The sequence below is a fragment of the Gopherus evgoodei genome, chromosome 19 (genome assembly GCF_007399415.2).
Source record: "Gopherus evgoodei ecotype Sinaloan lineage chromosome 19, rGopEvg1_v1.p, whole genome shotgun sequence".
NCBI lineage: Eukaryota > Metazoa > Chordata > Testudines > Testudinidae > Gopherus > Gopherus evgoodei.
This window is the reverse complement of record NC_044340.1, coordinates 16,301,145-16,321,074: the sequence shown is the minus strand read 5'-3', so window position 1 is coordinate 16,321,074 and position 19,930 is coordinate 16,301,145. Positions and strand designations below refer to the sequence as shown.

At 42.9% G+C, this 19,930-nt stretch overlaps 1 protein-coding gene and 1 long non-coding RNA gene across 2 annotated transcripts; one reads left to right on the top strand and one right to left on the bottom strand.

Moving 5' to 3' along the window:
• Window positions 1-5,046: 5,046 nt before the first annotated feature.
• Window positions 5,047-7,791, bottom strand: LOC115637247. The gene is made up of 2 exons (XR_003997216.1): window positions 7,547-7,791; window positions 5,047-6,082 (listed from the first exon to the last, which is right to left on the bottom strand). It is a non-coding gene; the product is annotated as an uncharacterized LOC115637247 (long non-coding RNA).
• A 7,094-nt stretch (window positions 7,792-14,885) lies between these two features.
• Window positions 14,886-19,802, top strand: BTG4 (BTG anti-proliferation factor 4). The gene is made up of 4 exons (XM_030538256.1): window positions 14,886-16,818; window positions 17,414-17,551; window positions 18,657-18,855; window positions 19,386-19,802. The coding sequence occupies exons 1-4, from the start codon at window positions 16,646-16,648 to the stop codon at window positions 19,575-19,577; spliced, it is 702 nt and encodes a 233-aa protein (XP_030394116.1). The 5' UTR covers window positions 14,886-16,645; the 3' UTR covers window positions 19,578-19,802.
• The last annotated feature ends 128 nt before the right edge of the window (window positions 19,803-19,930 follow it).

Here is a 19,930-nt window from a genome sequence, read left to right as displayed (position 1 = left end):
AGTCAGCATGAGCTGCCTCCAGGCTTCTCCTGCCAAGCCCTCCTCCCCAGTCAGCGGGAGACTCCTCAGTGGTTTTCCCGCCCAGCCCCTCCTTCCCAGTCAGTGTGAGCCACCTCTGGGCTTTCCTGTTCAGCACCTCTGCCCAGTCAGTGTGAACTGCTGCCAGGCTTCTGCCCAGTGACCCCTGTCCTCTTAGCACAAGCCGCCTCTGGACTTTCCCTTTCCTCTTGCCCATCCCACCCAGCCCTTCTGGAGGTGGCTCAGTGTGAACCACGTCCAGGTTTCTCCTGCTCAGCATCGCCTGTCCAGTCTGTTCAAGCTCTCTCTGGTTTTTCCCACCCAGCACCTGCTGCCCAGTCAGCGTGAGACACCTCAGTGGTTTTCCTGCCCAGCGTCTCCTACCCAGTCAGCTTGAGCAACCTGTGAGCTTTACAGTTCAGCACCTTAGCCCAGTCAGTGCAAACTGCTTCCAGCTTCTCCTGCGCAGAGCCTCCTGCCCAGCCAATGCAGGGTGCCTGAGGGCTTTCCCACCCAGCAACTCCTGCCCAGTCAGCCTGAGCCGCCTCAGGGCTTTCCCACCCAGCATCTCCTGCCCCGTCAGGGCAAGCCGCCTGAGGGCTTTCCAAACCAGGCCCTCTTGGCCAGTAAGTGCAGGGCTCCTGACAGCTTTCCCGCCCAGCGCCTCTGCCCAGTCAGTACAAACCTCCAAACAGGTTACCCCAGCCTGCTGCTTCTGCCCAGTCAGCACGAGCCGCCTCTGGGCTTTCCTGTCCAGCATCTCCTACCCAGTCAGCATGAGCTGCCTCCAGGCTTCTCCTGCCAAGCCCTCCTCCCCAGTCAGCGGGAGACTCGTCAGTGGTTTTCCCGCCCAGCCCCTCCTTCCCAGTCAGTGTGAGCCACCTCTGGGCTTTCCTGTCCAGCACCTCTGCCCAGTCAGTGTGAACTGCTGCCAGGCTTCTGCCCAGTGACCCCTGTCCTCTTAGCACAAGCCGCCTCTGGACTTTCCCTTTCCTCTTGCCCATCCCACCCAGCCCTTCTGGAGGTGGCTCAGTGTGAACCACGTCCAGGCTTCTCCTGCTCAGCACCGCCTGTCCAGTCAGTTCAAGCTCTCTCTGGTTTTTCCCACCCAGCACCTGCTGCCCTGTCAGCATGAGCCGTGTCTGGGCTCTCCCACCCAGGTGATATTTAAAATACAGATTGTCTTAGGAGCAGAGGCTGGGGTTCTCTAGGCTTTTTCCAACACTAGGGAGATAGGAAATAAACAGTAATAATCTTCAGTCACCCCTGCTACTGGGGAGGAATGGGGGTCACCCTTACAAGATGGGGGAAAGCGTGTAGGAAATGAAGGACACTTGCATCCCCAGTGCTCACACAGGAGAGAGCACATAGGGGTCTCTGTCAATGATGAGAGAGGGGAGGCTCTCCTCACTGCTGGGGGGCAGAGGGAAGGAATGGGGGGGTCTCCCCAGCAGTACTAAGGGGATAAGTAGGGTCTCTCAGAGGTCTTGAAGCTGCAGTCCCCTGGGGCAGCGATGAGCTCCCAAGATCATAGATTATTAGGGTTGGAAGGGACCTCAGGAGATCATCTAGTCCAACCCCCCGCTCAAAGCAGGACCAGTCCCTAAATGGCCCCCTCAAGGATTGAGCTCATAAGGCTGGGTTTAGCAAACCAATGCTCAAACCACTGAGCTATCCCTCCCCCCACACTGAACTATCCCTGCTTTTACCACCCCAGCCCTTTAAATAGCTGCTGGAGCCCTGCAGCCCTACCCCAGGGCTCCAGCAGTGGGGCTCTGGTGGCAGTTTAAATTGCCTGGGGCTCCAGCCCGTGCTGGGAGCCTCAGGCCCTTTAAATTGCCCCCTGGGGAAGCCGGGCCACCCCTTTAGCAACTGGTTCTACACCGGCTTGTAAATTTTACAACCGGTTCTTGCGAACCAGCTCCAGCTCACCATTTCCCTGGGGCTTAGGCAGAACTCTAGTGGTGGCTGCAGGGTCACTAAGTTCCAGAAGACTTTGGCAAAGGCTATCATGCTTGGCAGAGCCGACAAAGGCCAACAGTCTAGCCTGTGCAAGGGAGGCTGCAGAGCCCTCGGGGCTGCCCTGTGCTGTCTTCATAGAGCCCAAGAATCGCGGCCCCCCTGGGCAGGTCGGTGTTTGCACACTCAGCCCAGCTCCCCAGGGAACCCACTTTGCAGCCAGGCCAGCCCTGCCCAATCCTCTGTGTAAGGAAGGGATAAAGCAGAGACAGGCTGGATCGCTGCTTCTGCAGCGCTGAATGTTATGGCCAAGGCTGCTGAGGGGCAGGACTTCAGGCAGTGCAGTTTCCTACACTAGTTTACATTAAAGTGATGATGTAAGAGACATTTCTAGTCTAAAAACATGGGGCTCATGTTACCCTGCACTTTGTGTTCTCATTTACACCTATGCACTGAGGAAGCAAAAGGCTTCCAAGGTAGCCAAGTAGCATTTCACACCCACCCGTCCCTGCTGTATGTGGGTACCCTATGGCCAGGCAAATGGTGAATTGGGGCCTGGTTTTGATCTTTTTTTTTTAAATAATTGATTTTTAGGGGCTGGGCCTAGTGCATCTGTGCATTAATCCAGCACCAGCAAAAAAGCAGTAGAGATTTGTCCATCTCTCCCAGTGTAGAACTTGACCCAGAACCCTGTTTATTCTTCTAGGGAGTGGTGTCCTGGGTTTTGTAACCCGTTGGTGATATTATTACATCCCTTAGCATATCTGGCACTGACAATATCCATCAGAGGGCAGTGCTGATCTGGACACATTGTGGAAGTGCAGGTGTTTGTCACATGTAATGTGGCCCAATCAGAATATTGCTGCTGGAATTAAAACTTCAGACCTCACAAGTGGGGCACCATAGCACCATCAGCTGGTAGCTTTCAGTTACTACCAGCCCAGGAGCCAGATTTAAACCAGCAGAGTCCCCAGAGGTGATGTATACTATGAGATGATCAGACAACTAGTTCCCCACCAATCTAGCACTCATTAGTACTGCACAGTAGAATTGTATTATGTTTTGTGGTTACACTGAATTCTAGTTTTCAGATGAAGAGTGTTTTCTGAAGTGGTAACAGAGCCAGGCACAGTCTCTTTGGAGTCAACAGGAGTTTTGCTTAAGTAAGGACCGGAGAATGTAGCCCAGAGTCTTCTGTGCAGGAATAGCACCATTGCTGTATAGTTGAAGACAAGTATTGTTGCGATTGAAATGTTTAGCATGATACTTTTATTGTGCTTGCTACAATTCCCCCTCCCCTCCGAGTGCCTCCTTGCAGGTGGGCACAACGTCAGGATAACTGCCTCTGTTTTCCCTCTCAGGCTCATTAAAGATTCCACCAGATGGTCTCTTGTGTCCAGTATTACCCCTTCCCAAGGCTAGTTTATTATTCTGCATAAACACATAGTCCTTGGAAGCCCCAAACACAGTCAGTTTATCCCACACAGAATGCACATAATCCAGGAGAATGCCAAACCACAGTCCAACAGCACACCTCATATCCCAGCTCTGGCATGTTCTGCCACACCCAGGCTTTCTTTTGCTCCCCATCTGCCCTATTGTGAGAAAATACACCCTAGCCAAAGTCCTTCTGCAGCTTCTTCTTGGCTTTCAAGGATAGTCCCTCTGCTGGTCTGCTAGGGGATAGCTACCTTGCAATAAAAGACTCCGGCTGGCCCAGGTCAGCTAAGTCAGGCTTAAGCTGTGGGGTTATAAAATTGCAGTGTAGACGCTCAGGCTGCAGCCTCAGTTTTGGAACTCCCCACTTGTGGGATCTCAGAAACTAGGCTCCAGCCCTGAGCCCAAACTCTACACTGTAATTTTATAACCCTGGAGCCCAAACCATGAACCCTGAGTCAGCGACCTAGACCAGCTATGAGTTTTGTACTGTAGTGCTGACATACTCCTACCCCTTGTCAGCCTCCCTGGTCTGGCTGTCCTTTCTCTTGTCTTCACAAACACAGACCCCAGGGCTGCTTCCCTAGAGCATGGCCCTTGTTCCATTCCAGTAGCTGTCCTCCCCTCCAGTGACCTCCCATTGTCTTCCATGGACCTTCCCCTTGCTCAGAGCCGTCTTTCACTCATTTATTAGCCTCAAGTACCACCCCACTCTCTGAACTGAATCACTATGGGACGTACCTGTGCTGGCCCAGATATGCTGGATCCACTTTACTTAAAGGGGCCAGCCACCTTGTGACAATGCTATTTTCTGCCTTTTAAAATTTGATTTATATGACCCTCATTTGAATAAATTAACAACTTCATTATATTATTCTGTATATGATAGTTACAGTTTGTTACAACTTGTTGCATATATTAACTATAGACAAGAAAAACAGAGGAACAAAAATAGAGGGACATCTAATACACTACTTCACAAAAGACCAAGGGAAAAATATACCAACAAAATAAAGAAAGATGGTTCACATGAAAAATATTGCCTCACCTACCTTGGCTCTATGAACAATCAGACTCAAGCTCACAACTCCACTCTAAGTTGTAGGTACATAGGCTATATGGACACAGGCAAATCCCATGCCTTGTTCCCGAGGGACCCCATTCTGCAAGGTGCTGAGCAGGCTGAACTTCTAATGAAGTTTATAGAAGTTGAGGGTGTTTTATCACTTTCCAGAGAAGCTCACCACTTCATAGGATCAAGCCCATGGTAAGGCTTCAGGTTTTGCTATGGAGGAACTTCCATGTAAAGTTCCTCCACAGGGGAAAGTGAAGAGGGAGGTGAATCTCCTGAAACAATTACAAGCTTGATTCTGACTTTATTTAAATGGGTGTAGATGGTGAGTCACTCCACCGAAGTCAGTGGGGTTAGACAGGTGTAACCTGTCTAGGAACTATTTTGGGAGCAGTTCTATGGCCTGTGTTATACAGGAGTTAAGAGTAGAAGATCACAGTGGTCCCTCCTGGCCTTGGAATCTATGAATCAGAATCAGATTCTATGTTTGCAAATTACAAAATAAAAAGATCTCTTCAGATTCTGTTTTGTATTTCCTTTCTGCATCCAAGGATATGAAACATTGTAATATGCAGCTTTATTCCAGCTTAACAGCTATACAATATTGAGCTGACAATTAGATTGATGTCACTTGCATTTTTATGAGGAATCCATTATGTTTCATTTGCTCTGCTTTGTCTCTGCATTGTGCACCTCTACAAAGGAGCCAGGCCAGCCTTTTGTGTTGTTGAAACACTTCAGTATTCCAGACTTCCAACAAGATGCATTACATACCTTTTTATCTGGCTGTGTGGTTAGTGATTGTTACCTTTAGCAATCAGCTAACTACACTGCCTGGTAACTAGGCTAATGTAAAAGACAGTTCATTTCCAACCTCTGATTTTACTAAGATCAGATCTTGCCACTGAAATATGGTAGACTGTTGTACTATTAAGATGATTTGATATTTCTTCATAATTAATTCTTAGAAGTTCACCAAAGTGGAGAGGGTGACATATGCTAACATGGTGAAGATGTATTTACAGCACAACACAGCATATGATCTCTAAGCAATTTTAGAAGTATCTACCTGTTTTTAATTTGTTAAACAAGAATTGATACATACATGCCTATATCTTTAAGAGAATTTTTAAAGTCAAATGAACTGGACTTAAATTCTCTGGCCTGTTTTCTTTGCCCTAGAATGCTTGTTGGTCAAATCTTGGTACATAAAGAATTGAATGTTTGAGGTGTTTTCAAAAAGCCAAATTAAACACAACAGGTGAAATCCTGGGTCCACTGATGTCAATGGGAGTTTTGCCACTGACTAAATGGGGCTAAGATTTCACCTGACTTCTTCAACAATGCATTCTTTGTTGAACAGCTGACATTTCTGAAAATGAAGTTGTAAATGAAAGATGTGTTGATTTATTCTGTGAGTTAGACATCAGTAGCTTGTAAGACGTGCTGTTCTCTGTGCTGAGGCTGTAGCAGGGAATTCTGTGTCTTGTTTTGATGGCAGTCAAGTTAGTGATTGCAAAGAGATGGATACAATCAGCTAACTACACTGCCTACAAACCAAACACTACTTCTGCGAGGAGAGCCTTGCAACTAAACCTAGAAAAAGACAAAAAGTGTCCAATAATTATTTGATCACTCATTGAATTTTTGTGAAATGCTCCTGTAATACAAACAGTTAACAATGACAACTAAAACACTAGGCCATATTCATCCTTGGTGTAATTCCACAGACTCCAAATGAGTTATTCTAGAAATAAATTTGCGCCAGTAACTCCAACATGAAACTGACTCACCAGAAAGAAGTTAGTGCAAAGACGTACTGAATCAGTGAAATACACCTCTACCCTGTTATAATGCCACCTGATATAAAATGAATTTGGATATAACACGGTAAAGCAGCGCTCCATGGGGCAGGGCTGCATGCTTCGGTGGATCAAATCAAGTTTGATATAACGCGGTTTCACCTATAACATGGTAAGATTTTTTGGCTCCCGAGGACAGCGTTATATTGAAGTAGAGATGTATTATAAATTAAGTGAGGCCAATATAGAAAATGGAAATTGGAAACCATAACAACCCAATTGTGCAACCCTTTGTCATGCTAGTGAGCATGAGATAGAGATTTTCCTCATGTGAGCAAATGCACCCACAGAGGGAGAAGGCTGCAAAATTTGGGCCAAAGTGAAGTGTTTGAACGTAAGTAACATCCTATGTGGTTTATGGCAAATGAATACTGAATTTCTGAGACTTACTGAGTCAAATTCATCCTTGCTGTAATTCTCCTGGAGTCAATGGTGTTACACCGGGAATGAATTTGGCCAGATGTATTAGATTTGTGCCACTTCCTGTTAAAAAGTTCTTAGCAGATCATAATTGTAATGACAGTACTGATGACAAAAGCAGTAATAACGGTAAAACCGTACTAGTTCCCAATTTACTAACCCCTAAACTTGATAAACCCCATATAGCCCCCCCCCATTTCTCCAGAAAGGTGAAGAAGCAGAGATGGTGCTTGAAGTGGCACTGGGGCCTCAGACTGCTATGACTTTGTTACTGTTCCATACTACACTATAGCATGTTTCCTAGTAGAGAACAAAGTATCGTCCTAAATAATTACAACTAAACTATGTTCATCAAATAAATTAAACCCTGTGCAAAGTGCATGTGGGATCTTCTTTTCACTTGTATTCCTTCATGCTTATTCAATTAATTTACTTGCTAATTTGTATGATTATGTAATTTACAATGTGTCTCCTAATCTTTAATGCAAATTCTATTTTACTAATAATTTATCTGTTCTGCCCAAGTAAACACCATATTTGAAATGATAATAGGCTATACCTTATGTCTTAGACAAGACATATACAATTAATAATATAATAAAATATTTTATGCAGGTTTACCTGACTCTTCCTTGTTTTGCAATGAGAGACACTATGGAGTTACACCATGAATGAATTTGGCCCACAAAACAGTAATATTTTACAAGCTTTCCCTCAAAAATGCCTCAGCCTCAAAGTGTGTAAAACAAACTTCAGGATTTGCCTATAAGGAGCTTACCTTGTAATAATCCTGATAGTGAGTATTGCATGATAACAAAATACTTCCTGGAAACATTTGAAGCAGCAAAAAAAGTGCTGGTAGCATCTGCTTTCTTCATTTTAAACATTTCCCTCCTTTTTTTCAGCCAGTAGCCCAGCCACCTGTTCACTCCATGCATTGATTCTGAGCACTGTTTTAAAGGACAAACATGCAAGTTGGAAATTCTGGGGGTGATCCCAAGGCCGTCCCATGTCTGTCCATGAGAATCCTCAGCTAAACTGTCCCCAGCATTGGTTGTGGGGCAGCCCTAGGCTTGGAACCTTTGTATACACTCTGTTGTCATGGTCACTCAGGTGGGGCTTGTGAATGGAGGATGGGTCACTGCTCTGAAATGGACGGCTTGACTTTATGATGGGAGGCTTTATTGTGCAAGAAGTTTCCATGGTTAAAACAAATACGGAACATAGACTGAACGGAAGGAGATATCACCACTCTCCTTTAATGGAGTGGCTACAGCTTGGGAGTTACAATTGGGACAGTCTGGGTTATGGTATTCAACTTGATTCTTAACTCACCGTCATTTCTGAGACTAGTTCATAGATTACTTCTGTCTAAGGCTGGTGCTTCCCCAGAGCTTGTCTTCCTAACCCCTTGTGTGCTAGCCATGGCTGTGCTCGCCCTTTCACTTTCCCTAGTTTAGTTTTTTGTCCTCATGTTTGGTTTTTAAAGAGCCCTGATCTAAGTCTCCTACTGTGTAACAAGAAATAACAATGGCTGCAGACAGAGTGGGAGAACCCAGGAATTAGATTTGGCATCTCAGTTACCCAGATGAAAATCCAGCATGACTCCAGAGTGGTAAATGGAGAGGAGTGAATCTTGTTTAGGACCAGAGTAAGTCCTGTGTAAATGAGAATGGGATGGACCTAAGGGGGCCACTGGGATCAACCTGATTTTGTTAGGCCTGTACAAGGTGCCTATATACTGTGGTGAGGCACATTAGAAAGAGATTGACAAATACACGGATGCATAGAGTAAGAGTCTCTCATGGGGACCTGGTTTTATGGCTCTGACCAATCTCCAAAGCAAAAGCACCCAGGATTAGTAGCCCCTGCACCCACAGCATCTCCTTGCCCCCAACACCTGGCAGGCCTTTTCCCTCCTCATGCATCCTGTCCTCCCCAGAGAGACCTCCTTTAGGCCTGGGCTCCAAGGGATAAGCCAGAACCCCTCAGGGTGCACCTCTCAGATCACTGTGGCATGGCCTACCTCGCTGCAGAAACAGAAAGCAGCCAGCACTGGGAGCTCAGACAAATGCATTAGACTCCAAGACTCACCTTCCCCTGTCTTTACCTGAAGTGTTTTCTCTCCTTCTCTTCCCTCTTGGTCCCAACCTCCTGTTTGGTTCTTCTTTTTTTTTTTCCTTTTTCTTCATCACTGCTGTCTCTATCCTTGCCCATCACCTGGTCCTGTGCACTCCACATTTTGCAGGAGTCTCTCCCACCCATTGCTCCAGTCTCCTCACTGCACTGCTATCCTTCCCCTGCATTTCTTTGTCATCCCTCTGGCCTTGTCTCTCTCCCAGGTCCTGCATCCCACCCTCCTCCCAGTCCTGTTCTCCCATCCAATCCTGTCTCTCCTGCCCCCATGTGCACCCAACCTGCTGCTGCTAGGGTGAGCAGATGTCCTGATTTTATAGGGACAGTCCCGATATTTGGGGCTTTTTCTTATATAGGCTCCTATTACCCCCCACCCCCTCTTCCGATTTTTCACACTTGCTGTCTGGTCAGCCTAGCTGCTGCTGAGGCACTCAAAGGTAGGAGGCAGGTGGTTAAAGCCAGCATGGTGCAGGCTGCACCCTCTTCTCCCTCTTCTTTCCCCATGGCCTACCCCACTGGGGGCAAGGAAGCCAGAAGGGGGAGCAGCAAGGAAGGATTTCTAGCTCCGTAGTGCCCCATAGTATATGGGAGGTGAAACCGCAGGAAAGAAAGTGTGCTTGTAAGTGGAGCTGGGAGGAGAGATGCATGGTAGGTATATGGCTCCTGGGTAGGCAGACACTGGAGACATTAAAGATAACATTTTCAAAAGTGACTGGTGATAGTGAGTGCCCAACTTGAGATGCCTTAATGGGCCCTGATTTTCAGAGAGTGCTGAGCACCCATCCTCTGAAAATCAACCCCCTTTAAGGTATCTCAAACTGGGTGGCCAAAATCACTAGTCACTTTTGAAAATCATGGCCTGAAATGAGAAAATGGTGTGTGTGTGTGTGTGTGTGTGTGTGTGAATATGAATAGGCATAATAACCAAATTATTACAGTTGCAGAAAAATTGCTAATGCTTGAGCACAGCATGAAGACCCTGTTTAGAGAAAGCCAACTGTCAACTCACTGTTCTCTCCTTTGCTGTTTAATATAGGCTATGTCAAACCAGCATCAAAAACTTTGTTTTATTGGTTTAAAAGTTTCTTTGCATTTTCAGTTTCCAGAAACAGAAGTTCACATTTAAAGACCTAGCAATACATGGTGCATAATGGGTTAAAACAACTTCCCTGATGAGCAAACCACAATTCTTCCCTGACTCCTACTTTATAGTGTGAGTTGAATTAATATTAGAGGCCATTCAACATTGCTACATGCCTGCATACAAACCTCATACATTCCCTTCTAACCACAGGAAACACAATGCAACTCACATATATGGGAATACAAACAGGCCTCAAACCCAAAGATTTACAGCTAGGGCCATGGTACATTCAGGTTCCTGAGGAAGAACCTGTTCTGTGTTTGTTGAACCCATCCTAAATCCACTGTATCCTGTCTGAAATCTACCTTTATTTCTTGTATCACATGCTTTCTTACACAACCCGAGCACTCTCACAGAGCAGGAGCCAAAGCCCACTGAAGTCAATGGGAGTCTTTCCCTTGACTTCAAAGAGCTTTGGATCAGGCCCATATGAATCAATGTAATTAGCTTGGCTATATGCATATTATAATAAAGTCTACTATTTATGTTAATCTAATCTAATCTATCTATCTAAAGCATCTTAAAATGTTTGATTTATGGCTGCAATTAAAAATAATGTCTATGTTGCTTCAGCCAGGAATTTTTTGCCTTGAGATTGTTTAGAAGATTTAAATGAACGTGTCTTTTGTTAGCATCACATTGCCCAACAATGCCAAAATTACCCTGCCCTGCAGCATCCTGCTGCTCACAGTTGAAATGGCACCTTGTGAAGGCGGCGCTATTACTCACACATTATTGTATCTAGAGGCAGGTCAAGTTCTGTCTGAACAACAGGCTGAAATGCAGCCAGAACAAACAAATGCAAAGTGCCCTCCTCCCACAGGGATAAATTAATCTCTTAACCAACAAGGATTTTTTTTTATTACAGAATGGCTCTTGCTAACTGATTTTATACCAAGATCATTAGTTATAGGTCAGATGCCTTACCTGTAGTAGGGATCTCTCGGTCTTAATCAATCACACCTGTATGGGCAGATGCCTCGATAAATAGACATAAGAAGTTTACTTCCAAATAAAAAAGATGTTTTATTTTGAAAAAATAATTCAGAACAAGCAGAAGGAAGGTTCTTAAAAGTAAGTTGCACACAGATGTGTCAGTTCCATATTCGTTAGCAATGGGCTCTGTAAAATAATGTAACTGCAAAAATTCTGTTGGGGTGCCCTAACCATCAATGGGTTTAGGAAAATAGTGCTAGCACTTGGTTTGGCCTGCAGTTACTAGAGAAACTGTGACTGACTCTTTTCCCTTTGTAATTCATGCCTAGGCTTGCCTGGTGATCAGGGAGATCCGTAATTTAATCTAACTAAGAATGTTTGTGCTGAGTTAGGGGTCTGATCCAAAGTCCACTGAAGTAAATGGAAAGCTTTGCATTGATTTTAATGGGGTCTGGATCAGGCTTTATGTGCCCAGAAAGAGGAATGCAGTACTTTTCTGACAGTTATTTCAATAAACCATTCTTTTGTAAAGGGACCAAATGTCCCCCCATTTATCTCCTACAACTTGTTAATCAAAATATTTGGCTAGTTGTCATTCTTTAGTTATAGAATACTAAAGTTGGAAGGGATCTCAGGAGATCATCCAGTCCAACCCCTTGCTCAAAGCAGGACCAATTCCCAATTAAATCATCTAACAGATTTTTGCCCCATATCCCTAAATGGCTCTTCAAGGATTGAACTCACAATTTAGCAGGCCAATGCTCAAACCACAGAGCTATCTCTCCCCCTCTTTTTTGCAAAAGCTGTCAGGATTCTAACAGTTTCTGTTAATATGTAGCTTTTGCTGGTTGGATCTTTCACTGAAATATTCTTTTCAAACTTTCTCTTTGAAGTGGATTTCTTAGCTGTTTATTATCGAAATATAGAAAACCAAGGCTGCCTCTTCTGTAAGTAAATCAGTGACAAGTGGTGACAGTATAAATTATTTTAAATCAATAAATCTGCCTAACTCGGAAAGGGCAGTTTTCTTTCTCGCTGAAGTGGGAAGCCAGCAAGTTGAAAAATTCTATACTTTTCTGGCTCCCATTCAGTGATATAATTAACAAAAAGTACTTCTATATTACCATGTTGGCGGATGATGTTAAAAGTGTTGTCAAAAACATTTAGTATCTTGTATCTAAATCAATGATAACCTCAATATCTTACGCCATCAGGAAGAATATAAAGTTGCCAAGGACCTTACTTAGTTGTCTTTTCTGTTTGACACGTGACTTCTAATGTGGCTGAGTTTAGCTGAATCTAGGGCCAGATGCTTCAGCTTTGACTCCCAAAGAGTAGTAGCTTACTCTGTGAATAGTCCCATTGCTATGTGCTTTGTTGGTTTGGTTTCTCAGGTGCAGAGTTTGTTTACAGCTGATTTACAGTTTGCACATTAAATATCAGCACAAATAGCTGAACAAAAGGAGGTGCTGAGGGAACTTAGGCTTCTGTTTAATTGTCCTTTTGTGGAATCCAGGCATTTGATTATTCTGCTTCATTATTTCATAACTCTCAGGGCCTGCCTGGACAAGCCAGAGAAAGCAATAGCCAGGAGACGGTTCAAAGTTCCATCAGCTGATGTGCTTCACCAACCCAAAAAGAAACTGTATTTCAATGGGGAAGCTCAAAGAGAGTACATGAATGATTGTTGAAACATTACTAGTTTAGGATCAGATCCCTGTGTTGAAGCCAATGACAAAACTCCTATTGATGTCAATGGCATATTGTGCATTCTCTGTAATTTTAGACAGTAAATATCAGTTTCTCTTTAATACTTACCCTAAATTAAAATAGGTTGAAATTTTACAGGGATGACCTAACCTAATCCCTAAATTGTCCTGATGTTACTCCATTTTTCTTTGTCTATGTCTAAAATAAGATAAACGTCTCCAGGAGAGGGGCAAATTTTTTTTTATGGATAGACGCTAATCCTTGTCACTCACTGTACAGTGGTAAAATGTTATCAACAAGTGACAGATTCGTGCCCTTAAGTATTTAGAGTAAAAGGTAGGAATGGGCACCACAGACCTGTGAGATGATAGCCTGGGTTAAGCACTGAATGTGATCATATCAAACTTGCTTCCTCACCTGTCCCTAGCTGTTTTTCTCTGCTACAACTCTTCCCTGCTCTCTCCTTCCCCTCTGGCCACAAAGGGCCTCCCTCTGTTCCATTTTTGATCCTGTTAGCAAAATCAGTACAATTAAAAGATGCCCTCCATCTGGAACCTTCACACAATAGATATTTAGAAACTGATGTGGTTGCAACTTTTGTCTGAGGCATTCAACCCAGAAAGCTACCCACCAAAATCTCACCTCTTTAAAGCTATTTTTAATCTGTAGAAGGCAATTCAGGCCTCTTTCAGGAAAGTCCAGTGTGCCACAGACAGTTGTGCCTAAAGGTGCCTGTTTGTGAGGGTCTTACTCCTTGCCCAGTGCAAATTTTGGTGTGTAATGTGTCATGGGATCAACTGAAAGTGAAAATCGCTATGGGCTGCACAGCAAGGAACTAAGACTCCTGTTAAGCCCTGTAGGGAATTAGGGAAAATCTACATGGTTATAGATTTTAATTGTTTCCTGCAGTCAAGCAACATCCTCCAGAAAGCCGTGCACTGACAGCTATTGCCACTTTATATTATATGTGAAAGAGAAAGAATGACTCAAGCTTTACCCATATAACAAACAAAATCAATATTTATCATCATACATTGCTCTGTGCATTGCAGGGCATTTCCTGGGAATGAAGGCTGTGGATAAAACAAACCTAGGCTAGAGAAGATGAGGGTTCAGTTCCTGGCTTGAAAACTGACTTTCTGAAGAGTCATTTCCCTTCCCTGTGCTTTAGGTGTCTCCATCTATAAAGCAGGGATAATAATACCTAGCTTTTACATAATACTTTTCATGAGTAGATGTAGAAGAGCTTCACAAAGGAGGCCAGTATAATTATCCCCATTTTAAAGATGGGAAAACTGAGGCACAGAGAGGTGAAATGACCTGCCCAAAGTCACCCACGGGCCAGTGGCACAGCCATGAATAGAACATAGGTGATCTGAGTCCCACTCTAGTGTACTAGCTACTAGGCCATACCACACAGCTATTGTGATGTGCTTAGGTTATATGGTAATAGAAGTCATACAGGTATGTAGGCAGGAGAGGAATAGGAAATGGAAAAATGATAAATCCATGGAGGCTTATCTTCTTATCTATTGTTGTCCCTTTAAAACAGGAGTTTAAATTGAAAACACTGACCTTTTAAGTGGCACAAGAGGACACTAGTATAAAACAAGGAGTTATTGGTGAGTGGCAAAAGAAACCCACAAATACAAAGCCATGCATAAAATGCAGGTTTAGGCTTCTGTCCTGCAAAGGCTTGGGAACAAGCTTCACTTCACATACCTGACAAAGCCCACTGATGTCAATGAGATCACTCGTGTGTGAGGTTTAGCAAGTGAATAGGTCTTTGCATGATTGGGACCATAGATTTCTTCCTATCTATACATTATTTTAAATTGTTTCTAGCATGGAAATGCAATTTGGATGCTAACCTGTTTTACCTTAGTCTTTCCTTTCTTGCTGTCTGGCAATGGCAATGCATGTCTTAGAGATGGCAATAGGTCCCAAACAGACAAAGCTAATTATTATCCAAACTCCTAAACAACAAAGGGCTCACCTTTGAGAACGTGCCTTCTTCTAAACCCTTTAAAAATAATCTCTACAGCTCTTCTTTATTCTTTATAAAAGTGTGTCAGAAAATATCAATTATTGTAAGTAATATAAAAATATACACATTGATTGAAGTAAATAATATTTTAATGATAAATGCAAAGTAATACAATTTTCAAAGATATATAATGACTAAGTTGAGGGTTACACAGGGAAAATAGATAGTCTGTTTCAATTCTGCATTAGCAGTTATAGAGAATAACACTAATGATTAATTATTTAATCTGGTATTGCTTCTCTTGATTACGTATATTCCCCATACATACTAAAATTAATGGGTATTACACAGATAAACATTACTGATGAAAGTACTGAATTAATCAAATGAACTTCAGAAAGGAAGCCTTAGGGGTGTTGAAAACAGATACATTGACAGTAGTTTTGAATGTTTGCAGTGTTGTAGCTACTTTGGTCCCAGGATATGAGAGAGACAAAGTAGATGAGATAATATATTTTAATATATTAACTCCTGTTGATGGAAGAGACAAGTTAAGAAGCTGTACAGAGCTCTCCTCAACCCTGGAAAAACTAACCAGACTGTCACAGTGTTGGAAAAAAGCAAGTTATATTCAGCATAATGGAACACAGCTGTTCAGTTGTTAAGCTCTTAACAGCCAGTTGAGTTCTAGTTCTATATACACCTGAAGCAGAAAATCGTAGCATAGAAGGGATTGCAGCTTGTAAGAGTAGGTGGTGACAGTTGGTATGTGTGAGGGTGGCTTCTGAGCATATGGTTTACTAAGACAACAAACATGTTTTTGTTGAACATATTTTGAATTGTTTATTGTAGTTAAAGTATATGACAGTTTTAAAGTAGCTGGAATTGTATCAGTTTTTAATTTGACAGGGTCCCTTTTAAAGGTAATATTTATTCCTTTATGGTATGGAAGAGGATTATATTATGACACTATATATCCACTATATAGTGGACTGAGGGTTAATGAAGTGATATAACTCCCTAATGTATGTTGCTTGCCCTTGACTCTAGCACACCAAAAATAATTGATGTGTGGGAACACTACCTTGCCTTCTATTTCTTTAATCTCTGTATGTTCTTCTGCAGTGCTTAATGCTTCAGTAGTAAGTAATGTGAATAGTATCTGTAACTAGGTAACTTCTCTGTAAACAGGAGCAACCTATTAGGCAAGACTAGATTATTTTAATAACTTTTCCCTGTACTCTACACTTTCTTATAAGCTTGTGGTGTCTGCAATTTGGTACTTGTTAAAGTAATGCTCATTCTTGGAGTGATAGTCTTTTCTATTGGGTTGCTCTAAATAAACTGAGAACACTAACCTAGCTAAAATCCTTCATTATTAATTCATACAACTAATTATAGTGGTGACAACTTTTGACTCTTATGAGTTTTGATATTTGGTGGCTATTTTTTAAATCCAGTTCCTGGAATTATAACTGAGCCATTTTAAACTTTTTTTTTTAATTATTAAATGCATTTAGCTGGCATGGTTGCAGAGAAGCTTGAAAAGTCACCTGAGTGCACCCTAAAAGGTTTCAAAAATCAAACCCATCTTAAAATCTCCTATATTTAAAGCAAAATGGTGGCTTGGGGGAAGGATCTGATTCATGAAGTCTGAACATGGGGGCTAGTAATAGTGTAATGGACAAAAGTCTTCCTTAGACTAATAAGGATGAAGAGGACAGTCATGCTGTTGCTTAATCTTTGAGTCTTGTGTGACAAAAAACTTCAGTGTGACTTCCTGATCTCTCTAGGATGTCTAAGGTCTTTTTGGCTTTGCTGGTCTAGGCCTCTCACCATTTGCCCATAGTGAAACTTAACTAGTACCTTAATGCTAGTTAGTTCCTTCAGCATAGTTATTTCTCTCTCTGCAGTGATGGTCTAACAGCTAGTACATCCTCCTGCACTCCAGATTAAAAAAGAAAATGAAAGATGAAATTGCTGCCACAGTCTTTTTCATCACAAGGCTGGTGAAGAAGCAAGACAAACTGAGCAAGCACAAAACTGAGAAATTTGCAGCTAAGCTGACAACAATACTGTTTGAAAAGTATAAGAACCACTGGTACCTAGACAACCCATCTAGGGGACAAGCCTTCAGGTAACAGACTTGGCCCCATGCATTGGTGCTATGATAAAAGGGGGACCAACATCTAGTAAGCTGGAATAGACAGAATGTAAGGCTCTGGGAACATCCATGTAAACATGTAGGAATTAATCAAGGAATAATACAGGATACAGTAAAGCAAACGAGGCAAATGCTGAAAAAACAGTCAACTGAAGAGGGTTTATTAAGAACTTTCTTCCTGTCAAGTTTGATAGGAGGAATAAAGGGCCAAGGAATAGAGCAGGTGTGGTAATGCAGCCTGGCTGCACACTTAAGGAAGCTAATGATTTCCTGATAAGAATGCATGTATAATTCAGGGCTTGCTTTCTGCAGAGTTAACTCTAGTTAATCTCCACTTGAGTGAAAGTGGCTATACTGCAAAATAACGAATGAGCAACAATGGTTGTGTTGGCAACTGATTTGTGCTAACACAGGCTATATCCTGAATAGCATTTAGGGCCCAGATAATCTGAATTTTAAAATACCATCAGATTTGAGCTAAAGGTTTTGATGTGTGAACAGGATTTGAGTTAACTGCAGTAAACACAAACCCTGTGGCATAATACTCTCCCTTATTTACTCTCTTTAGGTGTATACGGATCAACAAACATCAGACAAGAGATCCTGTACTGGAACAAGCTTGTTATGAGAGTAATGTGGACTTTGATAACCTTGGCTTGCCAAGAGAGATCACCATATGGGTTGATCCATTTGATGTGTGCTGCAGGTGAGGCCTGAACTCAGGTGACTGTTAATCCTTACTCTCCTCATCATCCACAGCTACACTGCATACAATGCATTCCAGAGGCCAGATGTGGACATGGTTCTAAAAATGTATTTGCAAAGGAGCATATGATTAGGAGCTGTGGATTTGCCGACCCCCGAGTTATAGGATTATAAGAAATCTATGGTATGCATGCCAAAGGCAGCACGTGAGCTGATTTCTTCAGTGGCACTCACACTGCCTAAGTCCTGACCAACAGTCTGGGGGGGCTCTGCATTTTAATTGAATTTTAAATGAAGCTTCTTAAACATTTTAAAAACCTTATTTACTTTACATACAACAATAGTTTAGATATATATTATAGACTTGTAGAAAGAGACATTCTTAAAATGTATAACTGGCACGTGAGTGAATAAATGAAGACTCAGCACACCACTTCTGAAAGGTTGGGGACTGCTGCTATAACTAGTCAAACTTGATTAGAAGGATGCACTTTGTTCTATTCTAAACTGTCAAGGGACTGGTGCTAGCTCCAAGCTCTCAGACTAAGGGCTTGTCTACACTGGCACTTTTCAGTAGTACAACTTTCTCACTCGGGTGCGGAAGAAACACACCGCTGAGCTCTAGAAGTTTCAGCGCTGTAAAGCACCAGTGTAGACAGTGCACCATCGCTGGGAGCTGTGCCCCTCGTGGAGGTGTGGTGTGATCATTTTTCTGCTGCAACTACACAAGCCACGTTTAAAGTGATGCCATGGCAGCACTTTAAGACTGTCAGCGTAGACTAGCTCTGAAACTTCTCTGAACTCTTCACCAACCCTCTCTGGAGGAGGAGTCCCTTCAGTCTGGAATACAGCAGAACCTCTTGAATTAGTATCTTGCTAATCCACAAACATGCAACAGTGGCATCTTGCCACTAATGGGAAAAAAGTAATAAAGTGTACTAAAAGCCTGGGGCTCCACCATAAAGACAGTGGAGAGTAATGTCATACCTGTGGGTCTGCAAGTAAATAGCAGTGGGCCTGTACAGTATTAGTGCAAAGCTTTATTATGCAAGAAACTGAACAAACACTCTTTTTTTCCCTCCCACCGCCCCCTCACCTCGCTCTAGGTATGGAGAGAAGAATCTGCCTTTCACAGTCGTTCACTTTGAAGGTGCTGAGGAGGACCGAGAACTGTCTCAACGCATCAGCCAAGCTGTTGACAAAGCAACCTCAGATTCTCATTCTGGCACCTCCTCAGATGAGGAGGGTTATACTAAGGAAGCTAAAGCTATCCCTACTGTCAGCAACCCAAACAGTGTCTATCAGGTAAGAGGCTGGTGGTGTATCCTAACCTTCTTTCCTGCTGTAAAGGGGGAAACGGCTAGAATCTGCCCTATAATATGATCTACTGGGGAAGACAGACCAAACTATCCTAATCAAATTGTTCTGTCAGTACTGCTGTAGGCTGCCTGTACTGCTCTTGATCCTCCTGTCACCTCAAATCAACCAATGTGCATGAATAAGCAGTGACTTTATCTCTACACTAACTGTAATACCTGAGAAGGAATTTGAGGCCAAGCTCAATACAAATCTTTAATCTCTTCCTATTCACCCCTTCTTGTCAACTGTTGAATAGGCCATTTCCACCTTAATTGAATTGGCTCATTAGCACTGACCCGCCACCACTTGGTAAGGCAACTCCCATCCTTTCATATGCTATAATATATATTCTGCTTGGGTTTTTTTTCCATTGCATGCATCTGATGAAGTGGGTTTTAGCTCACAAAAGCTTAAATGCCCAAATAAATTTTAGTCTCTAAGATGCCACAAGGACTCACGGTTGTTTTTGTTCTTAGATCAGTGACTACTGCAAGCTGCCCATTCAGCCGTGGTCTCGGTATCCTCGCAAGAAGACCTACGCAACCAATGGACTTCATCAGGCAAGCATTTACTATGCCCAGCACAAGGACTTCAAATGCTACTGGCCAATGGCTGCTTTTTCTGGACCTCGTATGGACCGATATCATTGGGTGAACACCAACCGATAGAGCAGTGCCTGCACCACTCTAACCCTGGCTCTTATGGGTCTCTAAAATACTGGACTCTGTGGTAGGAAGCTTGATGCTTCCACAAAATCTGTCCAAACAGAAAAGCACTTAATTCTGCCTTCTCCTGTCTTATTTCTCTCTCCCTAATTTTATGTACCTGAAATGTAAAGATTTTATTAAACTTTTAATGTCTTTTTATATTGCTCTGATAAGAGATACTGAAAACTAGTAATTGTATTTGTTACTTAAAAAGGAAATGTGGAGACTAATAAATTTAGTTGTGGTTTTTAAAAATATTGCACTTGTGATTTATAATTAGATGTGTGAAGGGTGAATACCAAAAAAAGTCTTCC

Bases quoted from the DNA above. Each gene is read 5' to 3' on its own strand.
- BTG4 (XM_030538256.1), top strand. From the start codon at position 16,646: ATGAAAGATGAAATTGCTGCCACAGTCTTTTTCATCACAAGGCTGGTG. The intron at 16,819-17,413 runs GTAACAGACTTG...TACTCTCTTTAG, and splicing joins TCTAGGGGACAAGCCTTCAG to GTGTATACGGATCAACAAAC. The intron at 17,552-18,656 runs GTGAGGCCTGAA...ACCTCGCTCTAG, and splicing joins CCATTTGATGTGTGCTGCAG to GTATGGAGAGAAGAATCTGC.